General features: G+C 37.4%; 2 protein-coding genes across 2 annotated transcripts in view; both read left to right on the forward strand.

The window, feature by feature from the left end:
- LOC148910940 (uncharacterized) overlaps positions 1-19,951 on the forward strand; it is a 22,613-nt gene extending 2,662 nt beyond the window's left edge. The window contains exons 2-9 of the mRNA XM_089030581.1: positions 9,679-9,876; positions 14,867-15,088; positions 15,843-16,217; positions 16,763-17,101; positions 17,598-17,958; positions 18,394-18,432; positions 18,522-18,560; positions 18,751-19,951. Coding sequence (XP_088886707.1) covers positions 9,813-9,876; positions 14,867-15,088; positions 15,843-16,217; positions 16,763-17,101; positions 17,598-17,958; positions 18,394-18,432; positions 18,522-18,560; positions 18,751-19,303 — 1,992 coding nt within the window. The 5' untranslated portion in view covers positions 9,679-9,812 and the 3' untranslated portion in view covers positions 19,304-19,951. The remainder of the gene's footprint in view (positions 1-9,678; positions 9,877-14,866; positions 15,089-15,842; positions 16,218-16,762; positions 17,102-17,597; positions 17,959-18,393; positions 18,433-18,521; positions 18,561-18,750) is intronic.
- The window catches only part of LOC116294666 (uncharacterized), a 63,569-nt gene that overhangs the window by 13,590 nt on the left and 28,305 nt on the right, over positions 1-21,674 (forward strand). The window contains exons 5-8 of the mRNA XM_089030511.1: positions 1,967-2,365; positions 4,375-4,713; positions 4,925-5,260; positions 5,441-5,524. Of these exons, the coding sequence (XP_088886637.1) occupies positions 1,967-2,365; positions 4,375-4,713; positions 4,925-5,260; positions 5,441-5,524 (1,158 nt within the window). The remainder of the gene's footprint in view (positions 1-1,966; positions 2,366-4,374; positions 4,714-4,924; positions 5,261-5,440; positions 5,525-21,674) is intronic.

Genomic DNA, 21,674 nt, shown 5'->3' on the forward strand with positions numbered 1-21,674 from the left:
ACACGTGTATTTACTGTTAGTGCCTTTGTGTTTCCCTAAAATTTTCAAAATTAAAAGTTAATTGGCAAGAAAATCCAACTTAAAGCCATGTAGCCACCCTCGCCAATTTTTATTCGACTATCCAACCCCCCAGTTTTTTCTCTGTATCAGCAAGATTACAACACTCTTCAGGTCGTGATTTCTGTTGTGTTTTCCTCAATAATTATTCATGAGTTTGATAATATCTATTAAATACAACGCAGTATCTCCACTCGTTTGAAAATAATACGAAAATAGAAAACGCTAGCGAAGAAGAAAAAAATCGTAGAGACATCAGTTAAATACTTCCGGAATAATCAAATGGCCCACTACGGCAGAGTACGCACTAGACAAGTGCAATGACGCCATTAGTTGATGACATTAGTTGGCATCAGAACGGCGAAAGAACTCCACGCCAAAGGAGGCGCCGTCCACACGTATCCGCAAATTTTACGAAAACGGATACGTGTGGACGGTGAAAACGATTCGAATACGCTACGTGTGGACGGCAAACATTTTCGTATCCGCAAAAAAATGATTTGCGGATACAAAAATTTCCGGATACGTATGGACGGGGGCCTCTGAGTCTATATTTATGGAAAGCACGGATGCGGGCGTAGCGGTGAGAGCGCTTACCTCTCAAATATGTAACCCGAGTTCGATTGTCGAAGTCGGTGTGTTCTATTTGAGTAGAGTTTCTAACTGGTTCTGTCCTGTGCTTCGGGGTTTTTTCTTCCGCCGGGTTCTCAGGTTTTCTCTCTCCGCAAAAATTCAAATTCTAAATTCCAATTCGAACATGAAACCGGGAAGCCTCAAGTTTGTTAGCCACTGCCTATTGATAAGTGCTACCCTCGTAAAACAAGGACAATTTATTTATTCTCAGTATTTTTCATCACAACTAGCTATCATAATTCGAATTGTCTGCGTTTTATTTTCAGTAATATTTATCGAATTATTATGTTTTAGGTTCAGCTACGTGGTTAGCTGGAACTTATGCTCTACTCAAGCCCAAAGCAGGTTGTCCTACTGGATGGCAAAATATAGGACGGATAGAGCAGTACACAGGACTTAACGATGATAACTCAAATGCCTTACACATACAAGGGGAAGTTTCTCAATACAGAGTTATAAGAAATTTTTGTATCAAAACAATTGACAGAACCATTTATCAATCTTGGCCAACAGGTTAGTAATACTTTTGAGGCTTTCGCGTGACGATGAAACTGATTGACTGCTAAGGTTTTTTAAAATTAAAATTTTACGCAACACACGCGTAATAAGACAAAAATAATGATAAATGTGAAAAGGGAGCTGTGAAAACGCAGTGAAAACATATATATGGTTAGCCCTCTAAGTCTTGAAGAATATTTGAGGACGTTTATAAGCCTTATTTTTCTCCCGAACGGCCGTATGCTGGGGACGTGATTAATTAAGATTCATATTTCATCAATGGTAGGAAGGGCATGTTCCCGGTTCAACAAACGGTTGCTCATGCATGCGTGCATTTCAGCGCTGACGTTTTATACAAGATATGCGGAGTTTTTCACTGAAACATAATATGAATAAGCTTTAGGTCATTGAAAGAACTACATAGACGTAATGAACAGCATTACCGACAATTCTAATGAACAAAACTGATAAAATGACTTTTTTTTTGGTATGGGATAAAACATTATCTCGATAACTGTGCCGAACGGCATCCTAAAATGACTGAGGAAGGGAATACACTTAAAGATGAAAGCTCTAAAATACATTGTGAAGTAATTAAAAATATAACGTTAATCTTTAGAAAGATTGTGCTCTCAAACAACAAAAAGCACACGTTTGTTAATGCAGTTGTTTCGCAATTATTTTAGGCTACGCAAGCATGCGCATGTATACGCACGTTACAAGTAGTCACCAAGACTGACTGAGTTACTTAATTAAATCAATGCATTTTATATTCCAGGGCAATACTGTATATACGGCAAAACTTATCAGCAATATTATGGATGGATTCAAATGTGCGCTGATAGCAAGAGTATTCTTTCCGGTGTTTTGCCATTTGCTAGCCAGCGGTATTACAACTGGTATTACCCCTATACAATTATCAAATTGTATTATTTCTGTCAAACAAGTGGCAACAAAAAGAGTCCAATCTCGTTACCGATAACCAAACCATTTTATCTGCTGCCTTATGGGTCACGTGACTGTCAACAAGTCAAATGGATGGTAGCAACAACTGAATGGATCAAGTATCATACGTATGTCTACTACTATTATCAGAAGCATGGAACAGTGCCATATCATGAACTTGGTGACGGAAATCATGATAATGGAATCACCATGTTTTACTGCTATTATGAAAGTAAGAAACCTAGCTCGTTATTACTTATCATCATTATCTAGGAATAGTAACATTTCTTACATTGTCGGTAAAGCCTACCCAACTATCGTTACGTATATATGTAGGTCAGTGCTTTGTGGGACCAAGATGTTAATCAAGATGTTTTGCAGTTAATCTGATTATAGAATTCTGGTATTCAAAAATCAGTAATCGCAATCAAATAATTTTTTGATATTTCTGTTTTTAGGAATCAGTAACTATCAGATAATTTTCCAGTTTTCTACTGAATTGTGTTTGATAAACCTATTTCAAAAAACATAGTAGCACGCTGCAAAATGTAATATATTCACAGCCGAACAATGAATTTTCCTTTTAGATTGAAATACGAAGCCTACATGACCAGTGGAGTTAGAAATGTGATATTTTCGCAAGAAAACATAAAAACATCGTCTCAGATCGCCCATTTTAGAGGGTCCGTGTAACACTCCACAAAGAGCTTTTCAATTTAGTTGGCGTGAATGGGACATATGAAATTTGCCTGATTTTTGAACTTTTCATTTTTTACGATCATGTCAAAATTCGAAAATTATCTCATCAATGTCAATTTTCAATTTTCGAATTCAAAAATGAAAAATCAAAATATATATTTGAAATGACTTTTCGAAATTTTGATTTTGTCCTCTGAAAACGAACTTTGGAAAAATATCCTGTAGACAGGGGGGGGGGTGAAGATTAGGCGGACTGAGGGTAGGTGGGTCCACTAACAACAACAACAACAATAATAAAAAACATAGAGGGAGGGGAGGCACCAAGAACCCACCTACTGACCGGACTTTTACGGCACGAGGTTTCTAGTTCGTAATCGTATCATCCCGGCTTCGACTATACTACCTAGGCCACTTTGGAAGACAAGTATGGAGCGTGAGAACGCGATAACCTCATTGGCTAATGCTGTTATCAGTTCATCTCCGTCTAGCTTTACTGTTATCTGATTGGTGATTTTTGATATTTCCTACCGTAGTCGTGCCGATGAATGTCTCTCAAAGAACAGAAGACTTGTAGATTCCTTTCAGAACATCCTCGTTGTAATCCATAATTCTCGGTTAAAAACACTCCAACTTCACGAAGCGTATATCCAAAATCTTCCATAAGCTGTTTGATTTCGTGTTCATAAGGATCTAAAACACTTCTGTTTGACGCCATGTCGTTCATTCAAATCAACACAAGTAACGATACTTCAATCTCGTGCCTTTTTTTACAAAGTGGAAGCCGGGATGATACGATTACGAACTAGAAACCTCGTGCCGTAACAGTGCGGTCAGTAGGTGGGTTCTTGGTGCCTCCCCTCCCTCGATGTTTTTTTTTATTGTTGTTGTTGTTAGTGGACCCACCTCCCCTCAGTCCGCCTAATCTTCACCCCCCCCCCCTGTCTACAGGATATTTTTCCAAAGTTCGTTTTCAGAGGACAAAATCAAAATTTCGAAAAGTCATTTCAAATATATATTTTGATTTTTCATTTTTGAATTCGAAAATTGAAAATTGACATTGATGAGATAATTTTCGAATTTTGACATGATCGTAAAAAATGAAAAGTTCAAAAATCAGGCAAATTTCATATGTCCCATTCACGCCAACTAAATTGAAAAGCTCTTTGTGGAGTGTTACACGGACCATTTTCCGATTTTTTTGGGTTTTTTTTTGTTTTTGTTTTTATAACACTCCAAAAGAAAATAGCCAATCAAATACCATGTTATAAGACTGAAAATGTAACAACAGAAGTTGAATGTTCTCAAATGTTCTTTAAAATGATTAATAGCTGTTTATTTAGCTATTTCTTGGAGTGTAAAATAGAAAAACGAACGTGCCAAGTTCCACTTCATTGTGATTCTGATTCATAACCTTCTTCGTTTTTAATACTGCTTTACTAATATAACGTAGTTTAAATTAGTTCACGCTATTAGTGTACACACCTTTTAACTCTTTTAACTAGCCAACAAGGTTTCATAATTAAAAATCATGTTCCATTTCAGGCTGTAATCATACTCTGACTAATAGTTCAGGTGTTTTCCAGTCCCCTGGCTTCCTTGGTAAATACCCGGATAGACAGCTGTGCTCGTGGAGGATCATGGTCCCTGATAATCACATCCTTATTGTAAAATTTACAAACTTCTCTTTGTACGAGTACGATAAAGACTCTTTACAGCTATACGAAAATAATAGTAGGATTTTTAAACCAAAGCAAGCATTCTTTGGTCAACAGCCACCCTTCACCATCACAGCAACAAGAGATGTGATGTTCGCTTTTAGATCAGATGAAGAAAACAACAGCACTGGATTCAGGGCAAATTATACGATGTTCAAAACACCTGGTAAGTTGAAGCCTTTTGGTTTAACAATTTTGGGCGAAACTTCTCAGTCAGTGATTCTGTGCAGTTTAACATTGTACTTTTTTGCCTAAATAGTTGTCGTTCTTAATTTTATTGTAAAATCCTAATTAGTTCACGCTATTAGTGTACACACCTTTTAACTCTTTTAACTAGCCAACAAGGTTTCATAATTAAAAATCATGTTCCATTTCAGGCTGTAATCATACTCTGACTAATAGTTCAGGTGTTTTCCAGTCCCCTGGCTTCCCCGGTAAATACCCGAATGGACAGCTGTGCTCGTGGAGGATCATGGTCCCTGATAATCACACCCTACGTGTTCGTTTCACCAACTTCTCTTTGAATGAAAACGACTCTTTGAGATATTCTAAAAGGATCAATGGAAGTTTTAGATCACGGCATGCGATTTCCCTTAATACCACGGTACCCTTTACATTGTCAGCAAACAGTGATGTACGGTTCGTCTTTCGTTCGGATGAATCAGACACTGGCTCCGGATTCAGAGCAAAATATCGTGTGTTCATACAACAAGGTGAGTAGATACGAACTCGGGTTTGAAGAAAGGACCGGAGTAAAAGTTGAACCAATTCCTTATAGGGACGCTCACAAATTTGTTAGTTTGACCATTGCTCCCTCCATTCTCACTATAAAAGTGACTATAAAGTATAACAAATATAACTGTTCTTAAGTGTTCTTATTCTTATTTCCCTAGCTGCAATTACACCTACCGAAACACCTACAATGTCCACCGCAACACCACCAATGGTGTTTACAATATTTTGGTCTGCATCGAGCGGTGAGTTGAAAGAACTTGAAGGTTAAAAGTATCCTATTAGAAAATGGTCGTCTTTGAAGTATAAAGTTAGAACTAATTCGTGATTAGGTGGGAAATTGGTAGCTAAGAGAGGTGAAATCTTAAAGACAGATTTTGACAAGTTACTGATTCAAAATCTGTTTAGGTCAATAAACCCTCTAGGGAAGAGGGGATGCCAAAGATATTTGTTACCCCAGCGATCACCTGTAATACGCTTCAGCCAAAATATGGGGCAAAGATTTTTAACCTAATATTTTGAGTAAAATTCAAATATCAATAGGCCTTTCCCAAATTCTCTTGGATGGCCACGAAACAATGGTTTGAAGTAGAGACTGAACTTGATTCCTTTATTCATCAAGTCCAACCTCGACTTGAAACCATTGTTTCGTGATCAGTCAAGCGAATTCGGGAAAGGCCTATTGAGGGTAAAGCGATTTTTACCCCAAACAACTCTGGGTGTGTGATGACAATAGTTACCGATAGAAAGTTAAAACACTCTTAAGACAAGCGAGAATAGCAGTAGCAGTTTACTCAAGTAAAGGAAGGTAATACATTAGTATCATAAGGTAATTGTTGATAATGACCGAATCCGTCGATCCGTAAAACAAATTGCTCAGATCCGAATCCGCAAATAATTGGACAGTTGACTCGCATGTGATTGTGTTTTAGCAATTTCGTGTTTTGACCAAACACATGGAGAAATCCGCAATTCGCTGCATTTGTAGGCGGGATCCGCCAATCCGTGTAAATTTTACTCTGGATCTGAAATCCGGCGAAAACCGTCGATCTGTAGACCTATTCACTCCACCCACCCCTCCCTAACAATTTGTAGTGAAGGATGCCTTTGAGGAATCTTTCATCGATCATTTTAATATCATTATTTTAGTCCTTTTTTCTTAAAAGAGAATAGATAAAACAGAAGGAAACATATGAATATCTGCATCAGACAAGCAGGACAAGCAAGTGAGCTACATACCCTTTTTTGCCACACTGAACCATGTGTATAAGGACACCTTCAGGAACACAAGAACTCTACTTCACGTTGTGTACAAACATAAACCAAGCTACTTCAAGACCCTTTTGTGAATGCACCGGCTAACAACAAAAGAAAGAACGTCATTAAATTACTTACTCTTTCAAGTCAATGTGCTTTAAAGTGTTATTCTTTTTCATTGGTTTAATAGGCCTCATTCTTGGCTTGTCTTAGCTTGGTGGAATATTTTCCCATTTCAGACCACGTGTCATTCCTTGGAGAATAAGGTTCTTGGTTTTAGTTGTACCCATATTCATGTGTCTTCTCATGCACAACCGTTAAACAAAAAATGATTCTCTTGCGAATGACAGGTGTTCTCAATGTAATGAGAAAACATTGCATCAAGACGAATTATATCTGCAAACAAATAAACAAAGAAAGATTGGACTGTTCGAAACTTTTGTATATTTTTTAAATATATTTAAACCAGAGTCAGCAAGTCAAATACAAATTACTATGAATTCTGACTGCAACTTTCACATTTTAAACAAATTAACATCAATTTTATCGATAATACTAGGGGAGAACCTATGGGCTAATCAATGTCAGTCCAAGCATCGGAAGTCACTGATCGAATTAGAATTTAGCGTACGTTGGAATCATCAGTGAAAGAGATTCTATTCTTCTGTCATCAAAAGTGGCTGTGAAGTGACTCGACGGTGCACGTACATGTAAAGTGGCGGATCCATGCAGGGGTGGGATCTTGTGAAGCCAATCGCGTTCTTTAAGCTAAGTAGAATGAAATTAGAACTACCTTTTGTGAAGCCGATCTTACCATCTTTTTCAACGTCGCGGCCACTTTAGTTGGAACCCCCTCTTTAAAATCCTGGATCCGCCACTGATAATGATTAGTCATTATTTTCAATAACTAAAACTTCATTAGAATGTTGGTTTAGAAAATTTAGTATTGAAAAGGTTTCATCATGAATCCATGAAAGACAAGCCACTAGTCTTCAATGTCCACGACCGCTTTTAAAAGCCATGTTATAGAAATGAACATTCCCAAACCTTCCCACACATTAATCAATCTTCGCTTTTATGACTGAGGATTTTATCTTACCCTACTCCTACTCCTACGATTTTACCTTACCCTACTCTTACTCCTCTCCCCCCCCCCCCCCCCCCCCCCCCCCCCCCCCAAAGAAAATGAATCTACCGTATAAGAAGAGGGGTAGTCATTCTGTTTCGAAACCAGTAGTAGCGCAAGTAGTACGTAGAATAGAGAGTGAAAGTATACTGCTGAGGTACAAAACCATCTCTAAGGCCCCGTCCATACTATGCGGGATAAATTTGAATCCGCAACTTTCATACCGAAGCCGAGAAAAAAAGTTTTCCGTCCACACATGAAAACGGATAAAATGTTTCGCGTCCAAACTAGTCTGATGATGATGATAATAATAATAATAATAATGATGATGATGATGATGATGATGATGATGATGATGATGATGATGATGATGATGATAATAATAATGATAATAATTTATTGATCAGAGGCGGCAAAAACGCTTCATTGCACATCTGAGCATGTGCATCGAAGCTGAAATTGAGCCAGCGGTGAATTTTTAGCCTTCCCGCAATGTTCCCATGACAATCATGACGTCATCGTTTCGAACAATTTGGGATACGAAATGTTCTCCGTCCACACTAATACGACTAGCCGGCGTTTTCACATTGTTCCACTCTGGAGACCGTATTTGAAAAAAATCGTTTTCGCTGAAGAATTGTTTCGGATTCCCCCGGACTAGTGTGGACGGTAGGCCTAACCAAATAAATAAAAATTCGGATTCAAATTTATCCGGCATAGTGTGGACGGGGCCTAACACGAAGAGAAATAAGTGAGAAGGTGACCGTCTCGTGTTCTCGATGTATCCGTGGTGTTGGTTCGTTTTTGTGATTCTTCTACACACAGCAGTAGAGAAAAAAGGTAAGATCTTGGGACATGTTGAGTGTTAAAAGTCATCATGAAACCCGCATTTCTAACACAATCAATTTCCGCATTATATATATATATATTTGTCTTGTCTAATGAAAACTTAATGGTTAAATATACCGTTATATAATAAGTATGGTACGCAATCGTAGGTTGTTTTGAACTCTCAGTATGGTGTTCTAGTCTAGTTATGATGCCAATGGGAAAGTACAGTTTCACCTTTAACCAATACTGAGGCTATTTAGGGCCATTTAGAGTATGAGAATAATGGACTTTGACAGTTGGTATATAACAAAGAGTTTTATTGCCATAGAGGTTTTCATGAAACTGGTCAGTTACCTTTCCCTGAATCAGCAGAAAGCTCTGCTCCGCTTGACGAGGCTAACCATGAACATTACGACAACTCCATCGCATGAGTGTGACATAGCATATCATCATGTAGGACAGGTTCCGGGTGACTGTGACAAAATTGATTAAAAAACACGATACGGTGATAGTACGAAAGTAAAATGACATTCCTGGATCGGAATTACTTGCTCTGGTTATACGCGATTTACTGCTCGTCAAATGTAAATGCAAATTGATCATGGTATGAAGGCCATAAGTTTGTTAGCCACTGGCTATTAAGGACCGTTATCAAACCATATATAACTAATCATAGAAGTAAAATGAACAAATAATGAATAGGGGTGAAGGACTTAGCTGCCGTATTTGCGTGGACACACTTTGCCGTATAAAACATAAGCGTAACTATAACGCAGCATGGAAAGTTGACAAAAAAAACTTATTTTACTGAAAAATAAATAGATCATTAGAAAATAGAAATTTTTAAAAGTGTTATTCTGTTGATTGTCAAAATATCAAGGACGTTGATGTTGTAGCTAGAGGAAAGCGAAAAATGACGTCGCAAATAAATCAATAATTTATCTTGCTGCCTTTAGTTCCCTAGGTAGAGGGATTGGGATAAAAATAAATAGCTTTGGTATCATTTCAAAATAAAGGCCAAAATATGTTTTTAGTTTTTAAGAGTTAATGTTTTTCATGAACCTCGTGCTTTCCCTTGAGTATTGTATTTTTTTCTCTAACGGTGTAATGATTAAAGGATTGCAATGAAGTACTACAAAGCTGTTTTTTGACCCTCCCCACTCTCCTCTCCCATCGGATGTACAGGATCGTGTGTTGGGGTTATGATTCGGAAGTAATATCGAAAGCCTCAAAACATCAGTCAATCTGACGCTGACTTGGTAAAGAAAACCCGAAACAGTTTCTAATCCGGCAAGACGTTTTGCACTTGGTGTGATACAATGGTTGGCGCTTTTAGTTATGCAGCCATTCTCATCCTTCTTCTGCAGAATGGATATATCACTGGTAAGTATAGAATACTGAGATGTTTGAAACAACTGTAACAAAAGTACGTATGGTATTATCTTCAGATATATTATATATATATATTATATATTATATATATTATCACCTATTGGGCACTCTTAGTCCCAACGGGATTAATGAACGCTTTACTTTCAACTAATCTTTTCTTTTGTCTTTTGATTGTTTGTTTTTGTTTCCTTGCCAACCTTGCTCTCATTGGTTTCTTTTGTCTTATTCTATTATATATACACTCCTTTCTACCACTTCTTTCTCTTTTACTCCGACGAAGGACTAGCGTCCGAAACGTCAGTAAGTTTTTTCATCTTTTCACGGTGTATAATTTACCTTTTCATCATTACTGTTTCATTAGAAACACCGACGCAGCTCACACTAGTTTTTAGCTAGTTATATCTTTTCGTATATATTAGTAGATTTGAAAAACAGCTTTCAGACCTTTCAATAGAAACTCGATTTTTGTTGTTGAAAGCAAACGTGAGAAGACTATTTGTAGTTATGAATTAAGCATATCGAGTGTTTTAAAAATTACATTTCGCAATTTAGTTGATGTAAAAAGGAGCTAAGCTGCCGATGTATTTACAGGACTTGGGCCATTTCCCCAGAGCACATAGAGTGCACGCCATATATAAGTGAAACAAAAACCAAATACGTAATGTCTTTAGTGCCGTACCAGAACATTGGGAACAAAAGAAAATACCTCTATGCGTCTTTATTTGGTTCGTGCCTAAATGAATTCTTAGCTTTTTTACAACTAATTAGTTGATATCTAAATCCGACTCCCAAGCGCTACATGGCTAGTAATCAGTTTCACGGATATATCGCGTGCACTCTAATTCGCATGCATGTCATCAATTTTGAAACTCTGAGTCGCGTTGCTCTAACCAAATCAACGTTGACTTTTCATATATCGAGACGGTGGTTTATATTTGATTTCATTACACATTTAGGGTCGATATCAGTGAAATAAAGCCGTGAATAAAATTCATATCAGTCAAGTGATATGATATCACTTCACGGTAAAAACTGTCCAATAAGATCTCGCGACATATTTGAGTTTTAACCAATCAAAGTCGACCCTAAATGTATAATACACAGATAATCACATAAGAGCTTTAAATCGTTTTTATTCACCAGTTTCGTATCATACCGCGAACGAGCGAGTCCTCAAGCGGCTATAGTGAAACCAGCAACAGTTAGATTTTAAGTCTAAAAAATCAACGGATTCATTATCTGGCTACTTACTTGGCTTGTAATTTAATTTCCTATAGTTTTAAAACGTTTATAAAGAATTTTTGTGCTGGGCCTATGGGCACAGTACATTTGTTTTTGGTGAGTTAGGTATGATCGGAATTTAGTGTTACGAATGCCATTGGTGGACCTCGTCATTATTGACATTGGTGAAACACGAGGTGAAAATGCACGTTGAGATCTGTAAGATCGGGACACGGAGGAGGTGAAAAAGGTTGAACATATGTGGTTTTCGTGGTAAGAGTGCCTTAATCCAAGTTATTTTAAACTTAAATTGGTAGTTCTAAGCAGATAATTAGAAACTGGAGCTAAATTAGAAACCTTAAGTGCGATTTTTGTTTTTTGATACAACTCGAATTAGTTGCGTAAACAAAAGATTGTAAATGGACAGGCCAGGAATTTCTACTGCGTCATTGATGTAAAATAGTACTCGCACGAAATTTATATTATTTTATTAGCAAGAAAAATTATATTTGGTTTGATTAGCAAAACATATTTATTTCTAGTCGAATATTTTTATGACAAAAACGTATTTCACGCCGTAAGCTTGAATGGGGGCGGGCCAGGAATTTCTACTGCGTCATTGATCTAAAATAGTATTATTGGTATTTACTAAAACAAGGAACGACCTAAAACCACCTGAAACAACCTGAAACCACCTAAAACGACCTGAAACCATCTTGAAACCACCTGAAACCAGCCAAAACATTGAATCTCCATCGAGTTTGTCGTCCAGTTTGTGTATTTTATTGACTTTTATCGATCGATCGAGTGTTTGTTTTCCTTGGAAGGGATGTACTTCATGGTAGAATGTCATATAGTCGCTCATACGTATAGTCTCCCATAGAAGTATTCCACACTTATACCTCACCTCTCCCTTGCTATGATTACCTGTTCCTAGCTATGATCAACCGTCCCTACCTATGATCAACTGTTCCTAGCTATGATCAGCTGTCACTAGCTATGATCAACTATCCCTAGCTATGATCAACTATCCCTAGCTATTTTCAACTATCTCGTGCTATTTTCAACTGCCCCTAGCTGTCATCAACTGTCCCTAGCTATTTTCAAGTATCCCTAACTGTCATCAACTGTCCCTAGCTATTTTCAACTATCCCTAGCTGTCATCAACTGTCCCTAGCTATGATTACAATTTGAACATTTTTTACATACTTTAACGTGTAAATTTGTGAAACTTAACATAGGACTATCTAGGGCGCTCAGGGGTGCCTGTGACCCCATTTTCAAAGCCAAAGATAAATCATCCGACCGTTGATGCAGTATGTGATATGATGTCATAGTGACAATTTCGTATGTTGCGACCCCCACGCCCCCCCCATGACAAATCCTGGATAAGCCCCTGCTTAACGTAATTCAGCCATGCTGCCTGCAAGTTTTTAAGTTCATTAAACTATATAAGGGGAAAAGGTAAACTATACACCGTGAAAAGATGAAAAAACTTACTGACGTTTCGGACGCTAGTCCTTCGTCGGAGCGTCCGAAACGTCAGTAAGTTTTTTCATCTTTTCACGGTGTATAATTTACCTTTTCATCATTACTGCTTCATTAGAAACACCGACGCAGCTCACACTAGTTTTTAGCTAGTTATATCTTTATATAAGGGGAAATTAATCTATATATAGGTACAGGAAACCATTAGTAGAGAATGGTGAAAATAGCTAGGGATAGTTGATCATAGCTATTGACAGTTGATCATAGCTAGGAACAGTTGATCATAGGTAGGGACGGTTGATCATAGCTAATAAGTCAATAAAATACACAAACTGGACGATCATAGCTAAGTCAATAAAATACGCAAACTGGACGTCAAACTCGATGGAGATTCAATGTTTTGGCTGGTTTCAAGACGCTTTCAGGTCGTTTCAGGTCGTTTTAGGTGGTTTCAGGTGATTTCAGGCCGTTCCTTGTTTTAGTAACAGTACCCGCACGAGTTATATGTTATTGCATTAACTAAAGTAATGATTTTTGTTTTGGTTAGCTAAACGTATCTATTTCTAGTCGAATATTTTTATGAAAAAGGGATTTTCATGCCGAAACCTTCAACGAGTGGGTGGACGAGGAATTTACTGCGTCATAATTTACATAAAAGAGTACTCACACGAGTTTTATATTAGTTTATTTATAGTTCCTTTCACGGTTTCCGACGCCACATTGTTTGGGGGGCACATTTACTAAGAAGCGAGGGGAAAGAGATACGTTTTTCGTAATATTTCCATTCTGAGGTTACCCTGCGAGCAAAGTCCCCTTTACCTTCCCCCGAATAAGAGAAAGGAAAGAGAGAAAGGAGACTCTGCTCGCAGGGTATTCTGAGGTAAATTTTCGAGACCAAACTTTTTCTGTAGATGGAGAATCTTCTGTTCAATAATGTTTTGTGTGGTGTTTTTGAGCCGATGGAGCCACCATAACACTGGTTCTCAGAGAGACGGAGGCTTGCTTTGGGGTTTGCGACCAAGACTCGTTTATGCTGGTTCAATTTGACCGTGAAAAAAATATTCAAACCGAATCCACGGACTTTCTTCTGTCTTACAATGACTAAATCCCAAATAGTCTTCTACATTATTCAAAGTATCCAATGTGCACAGCACATTTGACACGTTTTCACGTGTCAAAACTTGTTATATTTAAACCGCCACATTATTTGTAATATATACAGTATGAGTGGCCGTGTTGTATCAGACATACAACCACGAGGCGTAGCCGAGTGATTGTATATCTGATACAACACGGACACGAATACTGTATATGACTTATCAAACGTCTACTGGTTAGTTCCTTTGTGTTTCATTAAAATTTTCAAGATTAAAGTGAATCTGGCCAAGAAAATCCAACTTAAAGTTTATGCAAATGAACACAGTTTTGTATCAGATTTACAACACTCTTCACGGTCGTGATTTCTGTTGTGTTGTCCTCATTAATTATTCATGAGCTTGATAATATCTATTAAATACAACGCAGTATCTCAACTTGTTTAAAAATAATATCGAAAATAGAAAACGCTAGCGAAGAAAAAATCGTAGAGACATCAGTTAAATACTTCTGGAATAATCAAATGGCCCACTAGGGCAGAGTACGCACTAGACAAGTGCAATTGACGTCAGCTAGTTATTCATTTATGTACAACATTAGTTGGCATCAGAACGGCGAAAGAAATCCACGCCAACTGAGGCCCCGTCCACACGTATCCGCAAATTTTACGAAAACGGAGACGTGTGGACGGTGAAAACGATTCGAATACGCTACGTATGGACGCAAACATTTTCGTATCCGCAAAAAATAATTAGCGGATACAAAAATTTCCGGATACGTGTGGACGGGGCCTCTGAGTCTATATTTATGGAAAGCACGGATGCGGCGTAGCGGTGAGAGCGCTTACCTCTCAAATATGTAACCCGAGTTCGATTGTCGAAGTCGGTGTGTCATATTTGAGTAGAGTTTCTAACTTGTTCTTTCCTGTGCTTCGGGGTTTTTTCTTCCGCCGGGTTCTCAGGTTTTCCTCTCTCCGCAAAATTCAAATTCTAAATTCCAATTCGAACATGAATCACGGAAAGCCTCAAGTTTGTTAGCCACTGCCTATTAATAAGTGCTACCCTCGTAAAACAAGGACAATTTATTTATTCTCAGTATTTTTCATCAAACTAGCTATCATAATTCGAATTGTCTGCGTTTTATTTTCAGTAATATTTATCGAATTATTATATTTTAGGTTCAGCCACATGGTTGGCCGGAACTTATGCTCTACTCAAGCCCAAAGCAGGTTGTCCTACTGGATGGGAAACAGAAGGACGGATAGAGCAGTACACAGCGGGACTTAACAATGATAACTCAAATGCCTTACACATACAAGGGAAGGTTTCTCAAGACAGAGTTATAAGAAATTTTTGTATCAAAACAATTGACAGAACCATTTATCAATCTTGGCCAACAGGTTAGTAATACTTTTGAGGCTTTCGCGTGACGATGAAACTGATTGACTGCTAAGGTTTTAATTTTACGCAACACACGCGTAATAAGACAAGATAATGATAAATGTGAAAAGGGAGCTGTGAAAACGCAGTGAAAACATATATATGGTTTGCCCGCCAAGGCTTGAAGAATATTTGATGACGTTTATAAGCCTTATTTGTCTCCCAAACGGCCGTATGCTGGGGACGTGATTAATTAAGATTCATATTTCATCAATGGTATGAAGGGCATGTTCCCGGTTCAACAAACGGTTGCTCATGCATGCGTGCATTTCAGCGCTGACGTTTTTACAAGATATGCGTAGCCTGCGGAGTTTTTCACTGAAACATAATATGAATAATCTTTTCAAAAGGTCATTGAAAGAACTATATAGACGTAGGCCACTCTAGTACTTGCGTTACCGGCAATTCTAATGCACAAAACTGATACAATGACTTTTTTTTTGGTATGGGATAAAACATTATCTCGATAACTGTGCCGAACGGCATCCTAAAATGACTGAGGAAGGAATACACTTAAAGATGAAAGCTCTTAAATACATTGTGAAGTAATTAAAAATATTAACGTTAATCTTTAGAAAGATTGTGCTCTCAAACAACAAAAAGCACACGTTTGTTAATGCAGTTGTTTCACAATTATTTTAGGCTACGCACGTTACAAGTAGTCACCAAGACTGACTGAGTTACTTAATTAAATCAATGCATTTTATATTCCAGGGCAATACTGTATATACGGTAAACCTGATAAGCAATCTTATGGATCGATTCAAATGTACACCGCTGCCAAGAGCATTCTTTCCGGTGTTTCGCAATTTGCTACTAACCAGCGGTATTCCAAATGGTATTACTCCTGGGTTATCAAATTGTATTTTTTCTGTCAAACAAGTGGTGACAAAAAGATTCCAATCTCGTTACCGATAACCAAACCATTTTATCTGCTGCCTTATGGGTCACGTGACTGTCAACAAGTCAAATGGATGGTAGCAACAACTGAAAGGATCAAGTACCATACGCATAACTATTACGGCTATAGTTATTATCAGAAGAATGGAACAGTGCCATATCATGAAATTGGTGTTTTACTGCTATTATGAAAGTAAGAAACCTAGCTCGTTATTACTCATGATCATTATCTAGGGATATTAGCATTTTTTACATTGTCGTTAAAGCCTACCCAACTATCGTTACGTATATATGTAGGTCAGTGCTTTGTGGGACCAAGATGTTAATCAAGATGTTTTGCAGTTAATCTGATTATAGATTCCTGGTATTCAAAAATCAGAAATCGCAATCAAATTATTTGATATTTCTGTTTTCAGGAATCAGTAACTAACAGACAATTTTCCAGTTTTCTACTGAATTGTTTTTAATAAAACTATTTAAAAAAACGTTGTGGGCTGCAGTTATGAAATCTAAGACCGAGTAACACGTTGCAAAATGTAATATATTTACAGTCGAACAACGTAGTTTCCTTTTAGATTGGAATACGAAGCATTTCCTTGTTTAGGAAATCGCACGATCTCGACTGTACAATTCGGAATTTATAGGCACGAGTGATGTTTTGAAAGTTTTCAAACTTGGACTCTAACCCTTTTACTAGCCAAGGTTTCATAATTAAAAAACATGTTCCATTTCAGGCTGTAATCATACTCTGACTAATAGTTCAGGTGTTTTCCAGTCTCCTGGCTTTCCTGGTAAATACCCGGATGGACAGCTGTGCTCGTGGAGGATCATAGTACCTGATAATCACACCCTGGTCGTAAACTTCACAACATTCTCTTTGTACGAGTACGATGAAGACTGTTTACAGCTATACGAAAATAATAGTAGAATTTTCAAACGAAAGCAAGCATTCTTTGGCCAACAGCCACCCTTCGCTATCACTGCCACAAGAGACGTGATGTTCGTTTTTCGATCAGATGAAGAAAACAACAGCACTGGATTCAGGGCAAATTATACGATGTTCAAAACACCTGGTAAGTTGAAGCCTTTTGGTTTAACAATTTTGGGCGAAACTTCTACAAGTCATTGATTCTGTGTAATTTAACGTTTTACTTTTTTTCCTAAATAGTTATCGTTCTTAATTTTATTGTAAAATCCTAAATAGTTATATGAGCTTACAACAAACCTTAACCTTAACATGGCCAACTTTATAGGAATATGTTGGAAAAAGTGAGAGTTCTTCTTGATTTTTGCAGTGAATTAAAAAGTAGCAGGAATATGATATAAACCGTGATAAAAATACATTCGTTTGTTCTTGGCGTTTGTTTTTCATTCATTCATTCATTCGCTCGTTCGTTCGTTCGTTCGTTCGTTCGTTCGTTCGTTCGTTCGTTCGTTCGTTCGTTCGTTCGTTCGTTCGTTCGTTCGTTCGTTCGTTCGTTCGTTGGACTTTTTTCTTATCTTGTCTATACACTGTCTCGCAATTTTTTTCATTAACTAACATTTTTATACGTGCTGTTTTGGTTTCAGAGAGAACCACTACTGCCCCGCCAAAAACAACTGCACATTCAACAACCACCATCAAACCAACAACAGAACACATAACAACACAACCAACGACAACCAAACAACCAACAACTAAACAGCCAACAACTACAGAAGCAACAACAACATTTCCAACGACAACAAATGTTAACTCGACAACCAATGAAACGGTACAATGCAACCCAACAACAACTAAAAACAAATCTCAGTACATTAAAGGCGATATCCATCCACTGAAAAAAACTTGTTTTTGTGACGAGACTTGGAGAATAGTTTTTATGGTGATACCGCTGGTCGTTTTTATCCTTATTGTTCTCGTCATTATCGACATTTATTGTCGTTGCAGGTATGAAACAATCATGTATTTGATCTAAATTTTATTTAAGATCTAGTTACGTAACATTACTTTAATAAGACGCCAAAAAATGTGAATACGAATAAAAACATTCCAAATTCGTGAATACTTACTCTTGTTCCTCGGCCGTTCTCCTTCCTGCATTAGTGTGCTTCTCAAAAGCACACGCAGAATCGTCTCAGTCGACTAAGTAAGCCTTGGTGAGCTTCAGTAGACCTCTTTACCTTGAGCATACTGTTTCTCATTTCAGACCTCGAGTTATCCTCTTGAGAATAGGATCTTTCGTTGGAGTGGTATCCAAATATTAATGTGTCTTCTCATGCACAGCCTTTAAACAAAACAAAAAAGCTCTAGGAATCAAATTTCAAGTATCTTTTTATTCCCATGCTTATGAATTAATGGTTTGTTATTCCTATCATATCACAGATCCAAAAAGGCCTCGAAGAGTGGAACAAGTGCACCAAGGTATGAGTCACTTTTATTTTACACACTTACTAGCCAATATAACTGAATTGTACTATAAATACCTTAAATATCTATGATCTTTATGACAGTGTGGATGACGGGATGGTCGTAAATCCGACATACGAGCAGTAAGTAACAACATTTTGTCTGTGTATTTGTTTGTTATTTATCTTAACTCGCTCATTTGCTAGTATCTCACTATTTTTATATGCACACTAGCACTGCCTTAATCATCGATCTAGACAAACCATCTCTATTATTAATCCTTCCATTAATCTCTCTTATATCTTAAGCATCCAACTCGTTCTTTTATACCAGGGGAAACATAATCATTGACCAAACTACTGGAGCTACCACAGACGTGTCAACCGTAAACACAGTTGATGAGCAGCCTCAGTCACGTGACGAGCCTCCCGATTACGAGGACGTTGATTATTCCCAACTGAATGAAGTTCCACTTCCAAGAAGATCAACAAAACGTCAAGAATGTCATGCACTCGAGCCTATTGGTTATGAAACCCATGATGTATTTTACCACGTGCTGGAGCACCCAAATATAGAATCATCAGATGGACCACAATGCCATGCGACCAATCATTCTGGCAAAGACGCCTCTTCTGTTTTTTACCACGTACTGGAGCCCCCGGATATAGATTCGGACGGACCTCAATTCCAGGCGCGCGAGCCCGTTGGTAAAGGCGCCCCTGAAGTGTTTTACCACACATTGGAATCCCCCACAGCTTTGAATAGACCAACCTATCAGAATCTCTCAGAAGTCAACCATTACACATTGAACCCACTCTACGAATCAGCAGAGAACTCTGCTCCGCTGGTTGAGGCTAACAAACTTTACGACAATGCCATCGCATGAGTGTGACATAGCATATCATCAAGTAGGATAGATTTCTTAAACCAGAATTTATCAAATACGCGTGGTATTTTTCATTTATTATTTTCGAACGGCGGTATTTTTATTTACCAATTCCAAATTGATCATGGAATGAAGGTTAAGTTTGGCTATTAAGGACTTTATGAAACTGAATAATCATAGAAGTAAAATGAACAAATAATGAATGGACGACTTCGTGCGTTTAGCTGCCATATTGCGTAGAACCATTTTGTCGAAGTCATAAAAAGTAAACATAATTGTAACGCAGCATGGGGAGTTGACAAAAAAGAACCATATTTTACTAAAAACTAAATTGTTCGTCCGTATTTCACAGAACTCTACAAAATGACCAAATCATTGAATCGTTTAGGAATTTAGGCATCGTATTGAAAATTAGAAATATGAAATGTTATTGGGCTACATGTGTTGACTTGTAGCCTTTCGATTTGATCCCATCGTCAGATTTTTAAAAAAAAATTCTTTTGTAAAGTTACATATTGATAAAACATCACGATGTAGTGTTGACAAAAAAGTGTTGTTTTGTTGATTGTCAAAATATCAGTGATGGTGACGTTGTAGCTAGATGAAAGCGAAAGATGCTGTCGCAAATAAATTTAAGATTTACATCAATTTATCTTGCTGCTTTTAGTTCCCTAGGGGGAGGGGGTGGGATAAAAATAAATAGCTTTGTTATCATTTTATATAAAATAAAAGCTAACATATGTTTTTTAGTTTTAAAGAGTTAATGCTTTTCATGAACCTCGTGTCTTTCCCTTGAGTGTTGTATTTCTTTCTCTAGCGGTGTAATGATTAAAGGACTGGAATGACGAAAAATACTACAAAAGTGTTTTATGACCCTCCCCACCCCACCCTCCAAACATATGTACAGGATCGTGTGTTGGGGTTATGACTCGGAAGTAATATCGAAAGCCTTAAAATATCAGTCAATCTGAAGCTGACTTGGTAAAAAAAACACGAAACAGTTTCTAATTCGGGAAGACCTATTGCACTTGGTGTGATACAATGATTGGCTCTTTTAGATATGCAGCCATTCTCATCCTTCTTCTGCAGAATGGATATATCACTGGTAAGTATAGAATACTGAGATGTTTGAAACAACTGTAACAAAATTACGTATGGTATTATATTCATATATATTAGTAGATTTGAAAAACAACTTTCAGACCTTTCAATAGAAACTCGATTTTTGTTGTTGAAAGCAAACGTGAGAAGACTATTTATAGTTATGAATTAAACATATCGAGTGTTTTAAAAATTACATTTCGCAATTTAGTTGATGTAAAAAGGAGCTAAGCTGCCGATGTATTTACAGGACTTGGGCCATTTCCCCAGAGCACATAGAGTGCACGCCATATATAAGTGAAACAAAAACCAAATGCGTAATGTCTTTAGCGCCGTAGCAGAACATTGGGAACAAAAGCAAATACCTCTACGCGTCTTTATTTGGTTCGTGCCTGAGTGAATTCTTAGCTATTTTACAACTAAATAGTTGACAACTAAATCTGACTTCCAAGCGCTACATGGCTAGTTATTGTTTCACGGATATATCGCGTGCACTCTAATTCGCATGCATGTCATCAATTTTGAAACTCAGGGTCGCGTTGCTCTAACCAAATGAACGTTGACTTTTCATATATCGAGACGGTGGTTTATATTTTATTTTATTACACATTTAGGGTCGATATCCGTGAAATAAAGCCGTGAATAAAAACCATATCAGTAAAGTGATACCGGATATCCCTTAAAACTGTCCAATATGATCTCGCGACATATTTTAGTTTTAACCAATCAAAGTCGACCCTAAATGTATAATACACAAATAGTCACATAAGAGCTTGATATATCGTTTTTATTCACGAGTTTCGTATCATACCGCGAACGAGCGAGTCCTCAAGCGGCTAAAGTGAAACCAGCAACAGTTAGATTTTAAGTCTAGAAACTGCAACAGACTTATTATCTGGCTACTTTAGTGGCTTGTAATTTAATTTCTTATAGTTTTAAAACGTTTGTAAAGAATTTTTATATTTAAACAGCCACATTATTTTATCTATTGAATACAACGCAGTATCTCAACTCATTTGAAAATAATATCGAAAATAGAAAACGCTAGCAAAGAAAAATCGTAGAGACATCAGTTAAATACTTCCGGAATAACCAAATGGCCCACTACGACAGAGTACGCGCTAGACAAGTGCAATCGGCGCCAGCTAGTTATTCATTTATTTACAACATTAATTGGCATCAGAACGGTGAAAGAAATCTACGCCAACTGAGTCAATTTATGGAAAGCACGGATGCGGCGTAGCGATGAGAGCGCTTGTGTCATATGTAA

Source organism: Actinia tenebrosa, unplaced genomic scaffold, assembly GCF_029948245.1.
Source record: "Actinia tenebrosa isolate PJP-AT-01 unplaced genomic scaffold, QUT_ActTen_1.0 PGA_scaffold15__27_contigs__length_11533743, whole genome shotgun sequence".
Classification (NCBI taxonomy): Eukaryota; Metazoa; Cnidaria; class Anthozoa; order Actiniaria; family Actiniidae; genus Actinia; species Actinia tenebrosa.